The sequence below is a fragment of the Anomaloglossus baeobatrachus genome, chromosome 2 (assembly GCF_048569485.1).
Source record: "Anomaloglossus baeobatrachus isolate aAnoBae1 chromosome 2, aAnoBae1.hap1, whole genome shotgun sequence".
In the NCBI taxonomy this organism is placed as follows: domain Eukaryota; kingdom Metazoa; phylum Chordata; class Amphibia; order Anura; family Aromobatidae; genus Anomaloglossus; species Anomaloglossus baeobatrachus.
Genome location: NC_134354.1, coordinates 435,022,340 through 435,039,820, shown reverse-complemented (window position 1 = coordinate 435,039,820; position 17,481 = coordinate 435,022,340). Strand labels below are relative to the sequence as shown.

Here is a 17,481-nt window from a genome sequence, read left to right as displayed (position 1 = left end):
AGGCAGACGAGGAGAGAGGCAGACGAGGAGAGAGGCAGACGAGAAAAGAAGCAGACGAGGAAAGAGGCAGACGAGGAAAGAGGCAGACGAGGAAAGAGACAGATCTGGAAAGAGACAGACAGAGCACATTACTTGGCCAATTTAGTTAAATCTGTGTGGAATATCTGTGGTGTTGAAATATATGTTGTGAAATGCTTCTATTAGCTTAGTTTTTGCCTTTTAATAATTACATTTATATCTATTTGTTTTGTGGTTTTTGTGTGCAGAATACATTTTTGTTAATACATTGTATTTTGTTAACAGCAGTTATTAACCCGGGCGAAGCTGGGTAGTACAGCTAGTTTTCTAATATATATACAAATACATAAGTGAAAGGACTTGTGTTTGTCAGCTATTCCCTTTGACATTCACTGCTAAAGGCGGCCATACACATTGGATAGTTCTTGGCCGGATTATTTAAATTCTACCCTTCCCCCATACACATGGGTTTTTCATTGAGAGTATGCCATTAGCAGACAACCTGGTGGCACATTATGTCCAGGAACAACAAAATGATTTGGTGTATAAATGCAAATTAACCGATCCTTCTCCCCTTGATATAATCTGTGATAAGACCTCTATACACGTTAGGTTGTTGCCTGACTTTAAATTGTCCGTTGATCTAAATTAAATGTAAATTCAAAAATTCCTTCGAAAGATTTCTAAGTTGAGTAGTGATTGGAATTCCAGATGCTGGAATGTGCGTAATAGACTGTGTCTACATTTCATATCATATTTTAGACATCCCTTCTAAAGCTAAAGTACAGTTATGTTTTATCAATAACTAAAAAATATTTATAGACCCAGTGATACAGAAATTTACTTGCAGGTCAATGCGGTTGCCTAGTGGTCCAGCTCTATCAATTATGAGTGAATGTGTTTACAATAGCAAGATATACAACTCACTAATACACTTTAATTAAAGGAAATCTGTCATCAGCTTTTAGCTACGTCATCTGAGATCAAGATAATGTAGGAAAAGGGACCCTGATTCCAATGATGTATCACTTAGTTTATTGGGTGCATCAGTTGTGACACAATTAGATAAAACATGTACCAGAGCTCAGAAAGCTAACCCCGCCCACAGATATGTCCCTGGGGGGAAACACGTTGGGCATGGATATGAAAGATATATCAGCAACGAGCTAAGTACCATTGTTGTCTGATGAGGCCACTAATATAGATAGGTCATTTTTTGCACATATTTTACCTCATTTGAGGATATATTGATGTTGTTAGGGCCGACTGTTTGAGCCTCCTAATGTCTTATTGTGCGTTCCGACATACAGGATTGTGTTTTGGGCCAAGTTATCCCTGGGAGTCCAGGTGTTTACTGATATATATTAAGATCAAAGATAACAGGTACTTGGTGGTGGAATAATTTCTCACCTCTGCTGCTGTATATAAGTGTGCACCTGTACTCTGTTGGTTTCAATATTTTTGCACTGAACACAAGCTCTAATTGACTCTTGGTCAGGACTGAGTGTTTTTCATCAGCACGCCTTAGTAGGAATACATTTTCAACAGTTACCTACTATTATTTGACTGAGGCTTTCCCTGCACTTCCTCTATCCCCAGACCAGCTGCACTCTAGTTTAGTGCAAGGTCACTGAGGAATAGCCGTCACAGTGCGGGTGCGCCCTTACGCTATTTTAGGGTGCCAACCTCCGCGGCAAGGTAGGGTCAGTTGAAGGGTGCAAGCAGCACTTCGTACAAGGTGCAAGCAGCACTTCGTACAAGGTGCAAGCAGCACTCCGTACAAGGTGCAAGCAGCACTCCATACAAGGTGAAAGCAGCACTCCATACAAGGTGCAAGCAGCACTCCATACAAGGTGAAAGCAGCACTCCATACAAGGTGCAAGCAGCACTCCATACAAGGTGCAAGCAGCACTCCATACAAGCTGCAAGGAGCACTCCGTACAAGCTGTAAGCAGCACTACATACAAGGTGCAAGCAGCACTCCATACAAGCTTCAAGGAGCACTCCGTACAAGCTGCAAGCAGCACTCCATACAAGGTGCAACCAGCACTCCATACAAGGTGCAAGCAGCACTCCGTACAAGCTGCAAGCAGCACTCCATACAAGTTGCAAGCAGCACTCTGTACAAGCTGAAAGGAGCACTCCATACAAGGTGCAAGCAGCACTCAGTACAAGCTGCAAGGAGCACTCCATACAAGGTGCAAGCAGCACTCAGTACAAGCTGCAAGGAGCACTCCCGAGACCAGTGCAGATTTCTAAAGACCGACACAACTTTGTTGAAAAAAAGTATAGATGTATTAAGCACATTTACAGATAACTGCAATTAAAATTGAAATGTGAGCTGTCTATAGTATAAGATAATGACATTGAATGTACATAAGCAGGGCCGGCTCCAGGTTTTTGTGGGCCCTGGGTGAAAGAGTCTCAGTGGGCCCCAACCACACATAGACATGCACAGATACATAAACATACAGGCATACGTATACATATATATTTAAAGAGAAATTCACAAAAACACATAAATAGACATAAATCTAGACACAGTCATATACACTGACATACATAGATACACATCATACATGCGCACACACACACATTATTTTTATATATTTATCCTGTATATATATTTCTAATATTGGGAAGCCGGCAACCGCCTCATTCACCTCCCGGCTTGTCTAACAGACATGGCCACACATAGGGCACACTAACACTGCTGTATATACATCACAAGAGAGGCTGGGGACAAACACAATACTGGGGGGAATACATATTACTGAGGAAAGGGGTATAGAGCTCTAGAGGAGGGCAGTGACTGAGGTTGGGGGGGGCAGCTGTGAGGTGGGGGGGTGACATGCAGCTCTGGGTGTATATAGCTCTGGGGTGGGGGGGGACATACAGCACCTGGGTGGAGGGAACATACAGCTCTGAGGGGGAATACAACACCTGGGTGGAGGGGACATACAACTCTGGGGGTAAAGTAGTATGCAGCCCCCATATTGTGTTATGAAGCCCCCATTGTCCTCCATATAGTATTATGTAGCCCCCATATGCACTATGCAGCCCCCATATAGCACAATGCAGACCCAGATAGCCTTACGCACCTTCATGTAGTATACAGCCCACATATAGCACAATGCAGACCCAGATAGCAATAGGCACCCTCATGTAGTACACAGCCCCTAAATACCACAGTGCATACAGCACCTGGGTGGAGGGAACATACAGCTCTGAGGGGGAATACAACACCTGGGTGGAGGGGACATACAACTCTGGGGGTAAAGTAGTATGCAGCCCCCATATTGTGTTATGAAGCCCCCATTGTCCTCCATATAGTATTATGTAGCCCCCATATGCACTATGCAGCCCCCATATAGCACAATGCAGACCCAGATAGCCTTACGCACCTTCATGTAGTATACAGCCCACATATAGCACAATGCAGACCCAGATAGCAATAGGCACCCTCATGTAGTACACAGCCCCTAAATACCACAGTGCAGAGCCAGATAGCATTAGGCACCCTCAAGTAGTACACAGACCTATATAGTACAGTGCAGACCCAGACAGCACAGTGCAGTGCCAGATAGCATTAGGCACCCTCATGTAGCATACAGCTTGTATATAGCATAGCCTGTATATAGCACAGTGCAGAGCCAGATAGCAGGCACCCTCATGTATAATACAGTGATTAATACGCAGTGGCGTAACTAGAGTTTGATGGGCCCTGGTGCAAAATTTGGACCGGTGCCCCCCTCCACGTACACCGACACTTAGGGTGCGGGATAATGACACTGACACTCGGGGTACAGGATAATGATGCTGACACTTGGCTCTTACCCTCAGCACCCAGGTTTCCCATGATCTGAAATCCCTCTATCAGTACCCAGCTTTCCCATGTTCTGATATCCATCTTGTCCTCAGCACCCAGCTTCCCCATGCTCTGCTATACATCTTTCCCTCAGCACCCAGCTTTCCCATAACAGAGTAAAGCTGGGTGCTGAGAGATGTATAGCAGAGCATGGGAAAGCTGGGTGCTGAGAGATGTATAGCAGAGCATGGGAAAGCTGGGTGCTGAGAGATGTATAGCAGAGCATGGGAAAGCTGGGTGCTGAGGGAAAGAGCCTTTTTCCCTCAGCACAAAACATTCCCATCCCATACTTGTATCTTTGTCCTCCTTGTATATAGATCCCAAATACTATAATGGCCCCCACATAGCCTTCCATATAGTATAAAGGGTCCCACATAACCCTTCATATATTATAATGCACCCCCATAGTTCTCCATGTATTATAATTCACCCCATAGTACTCCATATATTATACTGCACCACAGTCCTCCATGTTTTATAACGCACACCCATAGTCCATGTGTAAGGTAGCCTCCATATTCCTCCATATATTATAATGTAGCCCCCATAGTGCTATATGTATTATAATGTAGCGCCATAAATCATCATATTGTATTATGCAGCCCCATACTCCTCCATGTATAATGCACCCCTAGTCCATGTATAAGGTGTCCTTCATGTTTATTATGCAGTCCCATAGACCTCCATGTATCATGGAGCCAGGCCCCTCCAGGCCTCCATGTGTCATGCAGCCAGCAAAATAAAAAACAAGTACCTCTCTTCTCCTTCCGACCCCTGCGACTGCGGTAGTTACGCCCCTGTCCCCATATGTCACACACCCTGCACCCCCATATCACACACACTACACCCCCATATCTCACACACCCTGCTTCCCATACAGCCTGCACCCCCATATCACATACACACTACACCCCCATATCTCTCACACCCTGCTTCCCATACAGCCTGCACCCCCCAGATCTCACACACTACACCCCCATATGTCACATACCCTGCTCCCCATACAGCCTGCACCCCCATATCACACACAATACACCCCCATATCACACACACCCTGCCCACATATCTCACCCTGCCTGTACCCCAACTTACTCCTCTCAAACACTCTGCGCCCCTTCACATCCTTCTGTCACAGTCTGCAGCCCTCATATGCCACTCACCCTGCAGCCCCCTTTCCCCTCATGTCCCCTCTTTTCTTATTACCAGTCATGTGTCCATGTCTCCTTCAGGATTCAGTATCTCTTGCTTTCTGCCGGCCTCCTGTGTCTCCTCCCACACAGTCACATGGGCGTGACATCATTGCAGGTCCTGCAGGATGGAGATTCCGTCTGCTGTGCAGGTCAGGACTAGCACTCCTGCAGCTCAGAAACGGCTGGTGGCCTCTCCAGGTCAGGGGCCCCTCTACTGACACTGGGCTCCCCTGACTCACAGGTCGGCCACTACACAGCGGCACTACACATAGGGGCCCGGCAGCCGGCTCTGCAGAGCGGCTGCCGGGCCCCTATGTGTATTGCCGCTGTGTAGTGGCCGGCCTGTGAGTCAGGGGAGCCCAGTGTCATTAGAGGGGCGGCTCACTTCTCCTCGTTCCCCCGCTGATCCGTCTCCTCGGCGCGTCCATTGGTGTCGCTCGCTCTGACCTCTCAGCAGGCGCGCAGTGATAACGTCACCGCGCTCTGCTGCAGAGCTGTCAGAAGAACGCTGATAGTCACAGCGGGGAGAATGATAAGAGAGAGAGCGCGCCGCTCAATCATTGCTCTCACTTGTATCGGCACCTGCGATGCCGATGCACTTGAAAGCTCGATCCTCGGCGGGGGGCGGTGACAGCGGGCCCCCCTGAATAGCGATGCGCCACTCCTGCCACCGCGAGTGGGCCCCCCCGGCAGCTCAGGGCCCCGGCATTTGACCGGGTTTGCCGGGTGCTGGCGCCGGCCCTGTACATAAGCTAGAGGAGGAATCCCAGCTAGTCACCATGAGCTCACCACTGATCTTATATGCAAGCCAAGTGGAACAAGCCTCTGTTTTACATTGTATTCTGTTACTGAATACTTAATACGTCAGCGTAAATCAGGCTCAAGAACAATATCTGTTTTCATGATAAAGGTTTCTGCTACTTTTGGAAACAGAAAGTGAGCTCTTTTTCTGTAACAACGTGCTTGAAAATATGCCAGGATATAACGTTTCAAGCTTAACATTTTGTAAATAGTCTATTTTAGACTGCGAGAAGCTGGAAATAGATAAGCATTTTCCTGCTGCTTGCAGTAAGCTAAAACAAATAACATCCACACACTGATCATGAGAGATTGGCATGTAAATCAAGTATTAAAGCCAAAAAAGTTTTGTATTCGAAAGTTAGAAAGTGATCTTCAGAATAACCCGTGCACTAATCAATGAGAAGTTTAAGGTGCATGCAGTACCTTTTAAGGAACGTTCTTCTTTATATAACGTTATGAAGTTCTTCCTTTTTTATTTAAATGGGAAACTTTTCCCTTAGATTCTAAAGTGAGAAAAATGAACACATGCAGTTCCACGATTCACCACTGTAGAAAAAAACCTCTCTATGATTCATTAGTTTTTTCAAAGATTTATAACACATTGACAAAGATCACATAGCTCCACAATACAGAGCAAAGGAAAGCACATAGCAAATAAATCAGATAAGTGGAGATACGAATAATAACGCTTTACTAATATCATCTGTGTATGTGTGGCAGAATTCTAAAGGGGTTGTATGGGACAGGATGAAGAGCTGATTCTGATCTGCCATAATCAGAGCTAGCTTAAAGTGGTTGTTCACTTTATCTTATGTATAAAGGGCATGATTTTGTGGCTCTTTCTAATATAAAAGTAATACAGGTTTTCCTCCTGCACTTGTAAAGGGAACCTGTCAGGTCCCATATGCGTTCTAACCTACAAGAAGGGTGTTGTGTGGCGTAGAAACCCCTTCCTATCCATCCCTTTGTTGCAAAATTGTGTAATATGATTTTATAAAACAAAAAGTTTTATTACTTACATGTTCTCTATGTAAATAGGAGAGGTTCTAGTCCCCTGGGTGTTGCATCGCCCCATGCGCGTTTGCATGCTTTCCATGGTATTTCGCCCCTGTGGTTCGTGATACTATTGATTTACTTGAGTGACGTCATTTACGTCAGCTCCTGGAGATCCCACTCGAGTGCGCTTGCCATTCGCGCAACCTTCATATCTGGGTGTTTACTTGTAGGCTTTCGACGCGCTCTGCCCATGGTCACAGCCACAGGAGTCTTTTAATCATGTGCAGTACGCTTGTGAAGTCGGGAAGTAAACACTCGGTTATGAAGGCTGCGCGAACCGCAAACGCGCACGTGCGGGATCTCCCGGTGCTAATGGTGACGTCGCTCCTGTAAATCCATGGTATCATGCCCACAGGGGCATGATACCACGGAAAACTCCTGGAGATCCCGCGCATCAGCGCTTGCCATTCGCGCAGCCTTCATATCCGGGTGTTTACTTGCCGGCTTCACAAGTGCACGTCGCTCATGTAAATCCATGGTATCACGCCCACAGGGGCATGATACCACGGAAAGCATGCAAAAGCCCACGTAGCGATGCAACACCCAGGGGACTAGACCCTCTCCTATTTACATAGGGAACATGTAAGTTACATAACTTTTTTATTTTATGTAATAATAAATAAATAAAAAAATGATGTAGGGTTCCCCATATATTAATACCCAGCACAGATAAAGAAAATGGCTACAGGCTTTAGCCCCTATCCATGTACCTTATCTTGTCTGTGTATCAAAATATGAGGAATCTCATGTGACATTTTTTAAAATTATTTAAATAATTTTCAAAAATGACGTGTGGCTCCCCCCTCTCCCAGTTTTGAAATCCAGCCAAGATAAAGCCGGCAGCTGGAGGCTGGTATTCTCAGATTGGGGAATCCCCTGCTTATTGGACCCCCCAGGCTAAAAATAACATCCATTAGATGCGTTAATTCCGGCGCTTTACCCAGTACATCCTGATTGCCCTGGTGCGGAGGCAATCGGGGTAATATAATGTGTTAATGACAGCTGTGATTTGTCAAAAATCACAGGTGCCACTAAGCTCTGAATTAGTAATGCGGAAGGGTCTATGAAAACCTTTTAAGTCAAAAGAAATAAACACAAAATGCAGAGAAAAATCCTTTATTAAAAAACAAACAAAAACACTCTTTCAAAAATGTCAACGTAATCCACACTACGACATCCCAAGATGATCTGCTACATACTGAAGTCGAAGAGCGCAGGCTCATTAGAGAACATGACTGCCTATTGCGGCTTCAAGCAGACACTTAGTTTACCTATGGTCACAACTGAAGGTTCCCACGGTACCCCACCTTTGACCGTATATAAACTCACCTCAGGTGAACTCATTGCACTCAGTGACCTCACCTTGCCTGAGATCTGCATCTCCTTGCAGAAAACCCCACAAAAACACGGCTTTGACTTCCCTGAGAAGTCTGTGTTCGGGGACTATGCACGGACACTAGGTGTCCAGTAAAGACCCCGAACTTTACAGTTCAGATTTGCTCATCCCTACAAAGAGTGGAATAAAAAAAACACTGAAGTGCTTATTTAAGTGACAATTCAGCAGCAGGAAAAATCTGTGCAAGGGAGACACAGTGGTCCTTCTAAAGAACTTGACTACAGAGAAGACTATTTGTAAACAGAATCCTCTAATTAACCCCTTAATTCTGTTTACCAGGAGTAAATGGTTTTTGTAGCCAGCCAAGAGTCGTTCAATTTTTGTTTGAAATATTTTCATCCATCCTTCCTTGGAAAAGTCTTTTGGTTTTGTGAGATTCCTGGGTCGTCTTGCATGCACTGCTACTTTGAGGTCTTGCCACAGATTATCAATGATGTTTAGATCAGGGATATGGCCTCTACAAACAGATAATGATCCTAAACTCACATCAAAATGCACAATAGACTACCTGAAAAAGTGCAATCTGAAGGTTTTACAATGGCCCTCACAGTCCCTGACCAGAACATCATTGAAAATCTGTCTCTAGACCTCAAAAAAGAGTAGTGCATGCAAGACGACCCAGGATTCTCACAGGACTAGAAGACTTTTCCAAGGAAAAATGGATAAAAATCCCTCATTAAAAGACTCTTAGCTTTCTACAAAAAGCATTTTCAGGCTGTTATACTTGCCAAAGGGGAGCTACTTGGTACTAACCATGCAAGGTGCCCAAAACTTTGCATTGGCCCATTTTCCTATTTTGTTTATTTAAAAATGTATAAGATGAACATTTTTATTTTTCTATTTTGCCTAAAATACAAAGGAAATGTGTCGTCTTTAACTTTATGCCTTTAACTTTAGATCATTTCATCTTCAACTTGCTTAACTGTTCACAATAACAGTAATTTTGATCATGAGTGCTCAAACCTTTGCATGCCATTGTATAGCACAGCTTAGTATTCTATGTTAGCCATGTATTTGCTTTAGGTGAACTAAAGTAGCTATGTACCATTCAATTCATTAATGATCTGAACCTCCTGTATGTAATCTGGAGGTTTTCAACTAGTTTTTGGCTGTTTTTCAACCATCATGAGGATAGACCAGTGTTTCTCAAAGGTCGCTCAAACATCTCAAGCCCCATTATTAAAATTGTAATAAACGTAGTAACTTTATCTTTTCAAGGTTCAGGATTGAGGTTGAGCATATCTAACCTGGTCCTACAGTCATGGCCAAAAGTTTTGAGAATGCTACAAATATTAATTTTTACAAAGTCTACTGCTTAAGTTTTTCTAATAGCAATTTGCATATACTCCAGAATGTCATAAAGAGTGATCAGCTTAACAGCAATTACTTGAAAAGTCAATATTGGCTAAGAAAATGAACTTTAACCTCCAAAACACATTTCAACATCATTGCATTCCTGCCTTAAAAGGAGCAGCTAACATTGTTTTAGTGATTGTTCCATTAACACAGGTGTGGGTGTTGATGAGGACAGGGCTGGCGATCAATCAGTCATGATTAATTAAGAATGACACCACTGGACACTTTAAAAGAAGGCTGGTGCTTGGTATCATTGTTTCTCTTCAGTTAACCATGGTTGTCTCTAAAGAAACACGTGCAGTCATCATTGCTCTGCACAAAAATGGCCTAACAGGGAAGAGTGTCGCAGCTACAAAGATTGCACCTCAGTCAACAATCTATCGCATCATCAAGAACTTCAAGGAGAGAGCTTTCATTGTTGCCAAAAAGGCTCCAGGGCGCCCGAGAAGGACCAGCAAACGCCAGGGCCGTATCTTAAAACTGTTTCAGCTGCGGGATCGGACTACCAGCAGTGCAGAGCTAGCTCAGCAATGGCAGCAGGCTGGTGTGAGTGCTTCTGCATGCACTGTGAGGCGGAGACTCTTTGAGCAAGGCCTGGTTTCAAGGAGGGCAGCAAAGAAGCCACTTCTCTCCAGAAAAAACATCAGGGACCGACTGATATTCTGCAAAAGGTACAGGGAGTGGACTGCTGAGGACTGGGGTAAAGTCATTTTCTCAGATGAATCCCCTTTTCGATTGTTTGGAACATCTGGAAAACAGCTTATTAGGAGAAGAAGAGGTGAGCGCTACCACCAGTCTTGTCTCATGCTAACTGTTAAGCATCCTGAAACGATTCATGTGTGGGGTTGCTTCTCAGCCAAGGGAATCGGCTCACTCACAGTCTTGCCTAAAAACACAGCCATGAATAAAGAATGGTACCAGAATGTCCTCCAAGAGCAACTTTTCCCAACCGTCCAAGAGCAGTTTGGCGCCCAGCAATGCCTTTTCCAGCATGATGGAGCATCTTGCCATAAAGCAAAGGTGATCACTAAATGGCTCATGGAACAAAACATAGAGATTTTGGGTCCATGGCCTGGAAACTCCCCAGATCTTAATCCCATTGAGAACTTGTGGGCAATCATCAAGAGACGGGTGGACAAACAAAAACCAACAAATTCTGGCAAAATGCAAGCATTGCTTATGCAAGAATGGACAGCTATCAGTCAGGATTTGGTCCAGAAGTTGATTGAGAGCATGCCAGGGAGAATTGCAGAGGTCCTGAAGAAGAAGGGTCAACACTGCAAATATTGACTTGCTGCATTAACTCATTCTAACTGTCAATATAACCTTTTGGTACTCATAATATGATTGCAATTATATTTCTGTATGTGATGTAAACATCAGACAAACACAATTAAAAACCAGAGGGCAACAGATCATGTGAAAAAATAATTTTGGTGTCATTTTCAAAGCTTTTGGCCATGACTGTACTTTTAGCATTTTCGCAACCCTTCTTCAGAATCCCTTTAGCATATATCCTCCCTTTTGAAACCTCTCTCAACTCTCTAGCTTATCTCTTAGGCTATGTGAACACGTGTGCATAATTCATGCAGCTACGATGCGCTCTGCAGCGCAGCGTAACTGCATGCGTCCTGCGTCCCCTGCACAATCTATGGAGATTGTGCAGGAGCTGTGCGCACGTGTCGTCTTAGAGCGCAGCGCTTCGGCTGCTGCCCGAAGCGCGCGTTCTAAGAAGTGACATGTCACTTCTTCCGTGCGCTTTGCCTGCAGCCCCTGCTCTGTCTATGGGAGGAGCTGCAGTCAGAGCGCATGGAATCAGCTTTTTTTTTTCACTACGGACTGTTTCTGCAGCGATTTGAAGCGCACGTGTGCTGTTCAGATCGCTGCAGAAATTTCTGCAGTGACAGTACGCAACGTGCGCACATGGCCTTAAATGTGTTGTGGTCAAAATAGTTCCTCAAGTACTGACTCTTGGGGATTCCTTTTCTTAGAGGTTCTAGGTAACTACTCTCCAGCTTGAGTAGAGAATTTGTTGCCGTAGAATCTAAGTATCTATTAATTATCCATTAAAAATTGAAAACCTCTTTGTCCTGTCCTAAGTTTTACATGTGTTGTATGTAACAAAAAGAAAAGTTGGTTGTTAGTACATTTATATTGTAGATAACCTGGCTTTGTATTTCAACTCTCTTACAGATTGGTGCTATGAAATTCAGACAAAGTCCACTGCTACTTGTAAAGGTAAGAACCCATCACTAATGATTAAATTGCCAGATAGAGGTCACTAATGATTAGATTGCCAAGTAGAGGTCACTAATGATTAGCTTGCCAGGTAGAGCTCATAAACAAAGCAAATTATGACCAATTGGCCAAGTATTTGAGAAATAAAAGTTAATACTAATGTTAACAAAATCTACTTTTGTTTGGTCATATCCACATAAGACTATATATATATGCTAACATAAATCCTATACAAAAATAAAATATTATACCCTTAAAAGGAATTTGTCAGTAGGATCAACAATCCTAAGCCGTCTATATAGTCATGCAGGCTATAGAAAATTGAAAAAAATGATACCTTGATATCTGCGATTGAAAATTTTATTTCAGAGAAATCTGTTTTTCTTAATATGTAAATAAGTTGTTAAGAGCTATAGGCCAGACACTGATCTCCCTGAGAATCTTCCTCCAGGAGCTTATTTTAAATGAAATGGGGTGTTACAAGTGTGAGACATGTAATGACAAACAGTTATATTTTCACTCAGCTGAACTGATTTTTGTCTCCTTACAAAAAATCTGCAGTTGTTTTATCATAGTGCTGTCAGCTCTGCCTCATAACAGCTAACACTTCTTCAGCTTTCATCTCACAGACAATCAGTGAGGGGGGAAAATAGCAGAACTTCTTATACAAACTCATCTGCAGTTGTAGCTCTCATCTCACACTGCTGTCAGCTCAGCTGTACTGCCCATCAACCCACATTGGCAGCCTGTGAGATAAAAGTATAAGAATAGTGATGACTGACTACAATTAATCGTTAATAGTGATTAGCGAGAATGCTAATGCTTGGGTGCTCGGTACTCAAAACAGTTCGGATACTTGGGCAGGCTCGACCCGAGTACAATGGTATAATGGAAGTCAACAATTTTTTCAGACTATCTTAAGCATGGTAATGCTTGATCCTCACTACTAAAGAAGAGTTAATTGTAGTCAGGCACAGCTCTGCAACAGAGTTGGCAGCAGAAGTGGAGATGTACATCTGTAAATGTGTTTGTAATGAGACAAAGTTCACTTCAGCTGTACTGTGTTAGGTATAATCCCACACAGCTCTGCAATGAGATCAGGAATGCAGAAAGCAGCCATTACATATCATCTTGGTAATGGCCCCTTTCATTTAAAATAATCTCGGAAGGCAGATGTGTGTCAGGCCCATAGATCTTAACAGCTCAATTACATATTAAGAAAAACAAAGAATAAGAATAAGTTATCGGATGCAAGTACCATTTTATTCTGCTTTCTATGACCTGTATGCCCATATGGTATTGATAGTACTGACTGTTTTCCTTTAAAAACTTTACAATATTATTAGTAAGCCAATGTTCATGTCATGGCTGCTTCTGATATGTTCATCACAGTCTTTAGAGAGACGCTATTCCCAACGCTAGTATTAGACATGTACAATTTATAGGCTGCATCTAAAAGGGGAACAGCTAAGGACATGGTTTGTGACCACAAGAGATATTATTATTAATTATGTAACAGTTTTATTTAGATGTTATAAAGCATACGGTAGTTACTAGATTATTTTACATTTTTAGTTTTTATTTGATCGCTGTATGTTGGCATTTGAGAATAATAAGGTGGAATTTACTTGTCATTTTCTGGAGCTAGTACTTCGACAATGTGTATTATAAATCTTTGTTTTGCAGGCTATGGGGATAGCAGCACTGCATAGAAGTTTTTTTTATGCCAATGTATGGCACTAATATTTGGGCACCTTACCTTATGCTGCTTATAATTAGATAATGGCTGATAAAGTTATTTGTACAAAATACATCAATAAGTGCACATTATGGGAAGGGAATGTTAGCAACAGAAAGTCATCCCATGTAAAGCTGGCCCTGTCTAATGTTTGGGGTGTACAGTTGAGAAATATGTACCTTTACCAATACTTCTGTGTATGACTGCAATAGACTTCAGTGTCCAAAAAATAAAACCACAGCAGAGAGTTTACTGCAACATGGGGGGACTTTTTTAACCCTGTGCCGATATCCACCATGCATGTATGGCACAAATAGGTAGCGGCCGTAAAGAACAGGCTCACAGAGTGAGATTTTATATACCCAACAGAAAATGGTTCTGGGCATACCTCCGAACTTTCAAAGAAAGGTAAGAGGGACAAACCGTGTGGCGCACCGCGGCGATTTTTAGGCCACACCCCTAACCACACCCATTTCACAACTAGTCCCGCCCATAACCACTCCCCATCCACACCCATTCAGCACTGCCGATCACATTGTTTTATAAACAATAATTATAAACAGAAAAAATATAAAATATTCTTAATGCAAACTTTGTAGTATTTATTTTAAATTTGAATATTTTAAAACTACAAAATTCTATTCTAAAGCAGATCTGACACCTTAATCTACACTATGTAAAAGCTGCACATCACATATAAGGTCTACTCTATTAGATAAATTATCTTTAATCATGTTGTGCTTTTGGTTAACCCCTTTACGACCCCAGTTTGTCCTTGGTAATGTTGGGGTAATTACTGCCAGCTGCTGCGGTAAATCGGTGGTGACCCCCCACACATCTTCTGATTTGAACAACAGAAATGTGGGGCTAACAGGTGCAGGTGGATTAGACTTCTGATCCTTATAGTTCCCTAGGGGGACTAGTAAAATAAATAAAAAAAGTAAAAAAAAAGTTTTAAAAATATGATAGAATAAAAAAAAACTAAAAGTTCAAATCACACCCATTCGCCCCACTGAAAATAAAACTGTTTAAAAAATACATGTTACGGGGGGCTGTCTGATAATAACCGAAAGGAGTATCAGACAGTCAGGGTCCACCGTGCAAAGACTTTGCTGCAGACTATGGCAGAGTGCAATACCTCTGTTAACTCACAGAAGGATATAATAAGTAAGTAAAGCAATTCCTCCCTTAGTTGGAGGGTGTGTGGAATGATCTCTGTTAATAATCACAGAGACAAAGGCAATGTGTGCGAAATGGCACCTACCTAGGTCCGCTCTTCTAGTGGTGCAAAAGAGACGAACAGCAGCGTAAGCCGCACAAAGCTCCTACCTGCGTTCGCTCCACTAGTGTGCGAGGACACGAACCACTAGATATGGCACCTGCCTAGGTCCGCTCTTCTAGTGGTGCAAAAGAGACGAACAGCAGCGTAAGCCGCACAAAGCTCCTACCTCTGTTCGCTCCCCTAGTGTGCGAGGATACGAACAACTGCCAGACGCAGTATAAGGAACGTTACCCTAGCGGCAACGTCCACCTACGAGTAGAATCACAAGGCCCAGCCAGACCATGTGCCTCAGGCACCTGCCTATGTCCGCTCCCCTAAGAGGTAAGGATACGGACAGCAGCCGAAGCTGTAAGGTATAAGAACGCTACCCTGCCGGTAGCGCTCACCTAGCATAGACAGAGGAATGCCTAGAGGAACGCGCACAGAGCGTCTACTCATATGCATGAACCAAGAGGACTGATCACCATGCGGCGTGTGTCAGGGTCTTATATAGACTCTGTGCCTCATCCAAGATGGAGAACACCAGAGCCAATCCGCTGCCAGAACGACAGGAGTGACGTCATGCTGGCCTATCACTGAGCAAGACGTCACAAGCACATGACCAGCGACCAATCGGCATAGAAGGTGTCAGAGACATGTGACCTCGTGTCAGCGATGATGTCACCCGCACATGTGCAATGGCTCCAAGATTGGACTTAGTCTCCGGCGCTCGCACATGTGCAGTGGCAAGAAATCTGGACTTAGTCTCCAGCGCTCGCACATGTGCAGTAGCAAGAAATCTGGACTTAGTCTCCAGCGCTCGCACATGTGCAGTAGCAAGAAATCTGGACATAGTCTCCAGTGCTCGCAGCAACCGTAACAGTACCTCCCCCTCAAGAGCCCCCCTCCCGGCGACGCAGGTAATCGGCAACTAAGTCGGGAGCATGGACCGCCTCCTCAGGCTCCCAAGAGCGATGTTCCGGGCCATAGCCCTCCCAATCTATCAAGAAGAACCTGCGCCCTCTAACCATCTTAGAACCAACTATGGCTCGTACCTCATAGCTAGAGCGAGAGGAATCAGAGGCAGGAGAGTGCACTTCACGAGCGTGAGGTAAAATAGCCGGCTTTAGCAGTGAGACATGGAATTTGTCATGAATCCTAAGATGGACAGGTAACTTCAATTGATAGACTACAGGATTTACCTGTCGAAGAACCTCATAAGGACCCAGGAAGCGAGGAGCAAATTTGACAGAGCTCACTCTAAGTCTCACGTGTTTTGCAGAGAGCCACACAAAGTTCCCTGGAGAAAAGACAGGAGCCGGGCGACGAAACCGATCGGACACCGTCTTCATACGGTCCTTAGCTGCTTGGATCGACTCTTGAGTCCGATCCCAAACCTCTCTGGCATTAGTTGCCCAGTCGGCCACAAGAGGAGGAGGTGCAGCAGCGGGAAACGGTACCGGTACCCTAGGGTGTTGCCCATTATTGAGTACGAACGGTGTCTGCCCAGTGGCCTCAGCCAGCGAATTGTTAAGGGCAAATTCTGCCCAGGGTAGGAGGGAGGACCAGTTATCGTGGTTCTCAGCAACAAAGTGTCGAAGGTATATAATCATATATTGATTGGTACGTTCAACCAAACCATTAGTCTCCGGATGGTATGCCGAAGAGAGATTCAACTCAATTTGCAGAAGGCTACAAAGATCTCGCCAGAAACGGGAAGTAAATTGCGGGCCTCTATCACAAATGATACGATCCGGCATCCCGTGAAGCCTAAAGACATGCTTGAGGAATAGTTTGGCTAGTACCCTGGAAGATGGGATTCTCGATAACGGTACGAGATGAACCATCCGGGAGAAATGGTCCGTAATGACCCACACAAATCTATGTCCCTGTGAACATGGAAGATCACCCACAAAGTCCATGCCTACCACCTCCCATGGTCTATCTGGCACTGGTAAAGGATGCAAGAGCCCAGCCGGTCTCTGCCGTAATGGACGGTTGCGAGCACACGAGTAGCAGGAACCGACATATCTCTTGACGTGGCTGGCTAAGTGTGGCCACCAATACCACCTCTCCAGTAACTCTCGTGTTCGCCTAATACCAAAATGCCCACCCACCTTTGAGGTGTGGGCCCATGACAGTATATCATTCTGTCGATCAGGCGGAACAAAGGTCTTGCCTGGTGGGATTTGGTCTAACGTCACAGGGGAGAGCGTATGAAAAACCCTGGAGGGAAGGATAAGACGAGGTTCGTCAATCTCTTCCTGGGTAGAAAGCATAGAGCGAGACAGGGCGTCTGCCTTGTTATTCTTACTCCCAGACAAATAGTTGATGGAGAAGTGAAAGCGGGAGAAAAACAAGGACCAGCGGGCTTGGCGAGGATTCAGACGCTGAGCGGTTTGTAAGTACGTCAGATTCTTATGGTCTGTATAGACCTGGAAAGGATGTTTCGCTCCTTCCAGCAAGTGACGCCACTCCTCCAAGGCTAATCTCAAGGCGAGCAGTTCCCTATCCCCAATGGTATAGTTTCTCTCTGCCGAGGAAAAAGGTTTTAGCAAA

General features: G+C 44.2%; 1 protein-coding gene across 1 annotated transcript in view; it reads left to right on the top strand.

Annotated features, from left to right (window-relative positions):
- Positions 1 to 17,481, top strand: part of CA4 (carbonic anhydrase 4) — a 79,116-nt gene that overhangs the window by 10,520 nt on the left and 51,115 nt on the right. Inside the window, exon 2 of the mRNA XM_075334176.1 lies at positions 11,879 to 11,923. Coding sequence (XP_075190291.1) covers positions 11,879 to 11,923 — 45 coding nt within the window. The remainder of the gene's footprint in view (positions 1 to 11,878; positions 11,924 to 17,481) is intronic.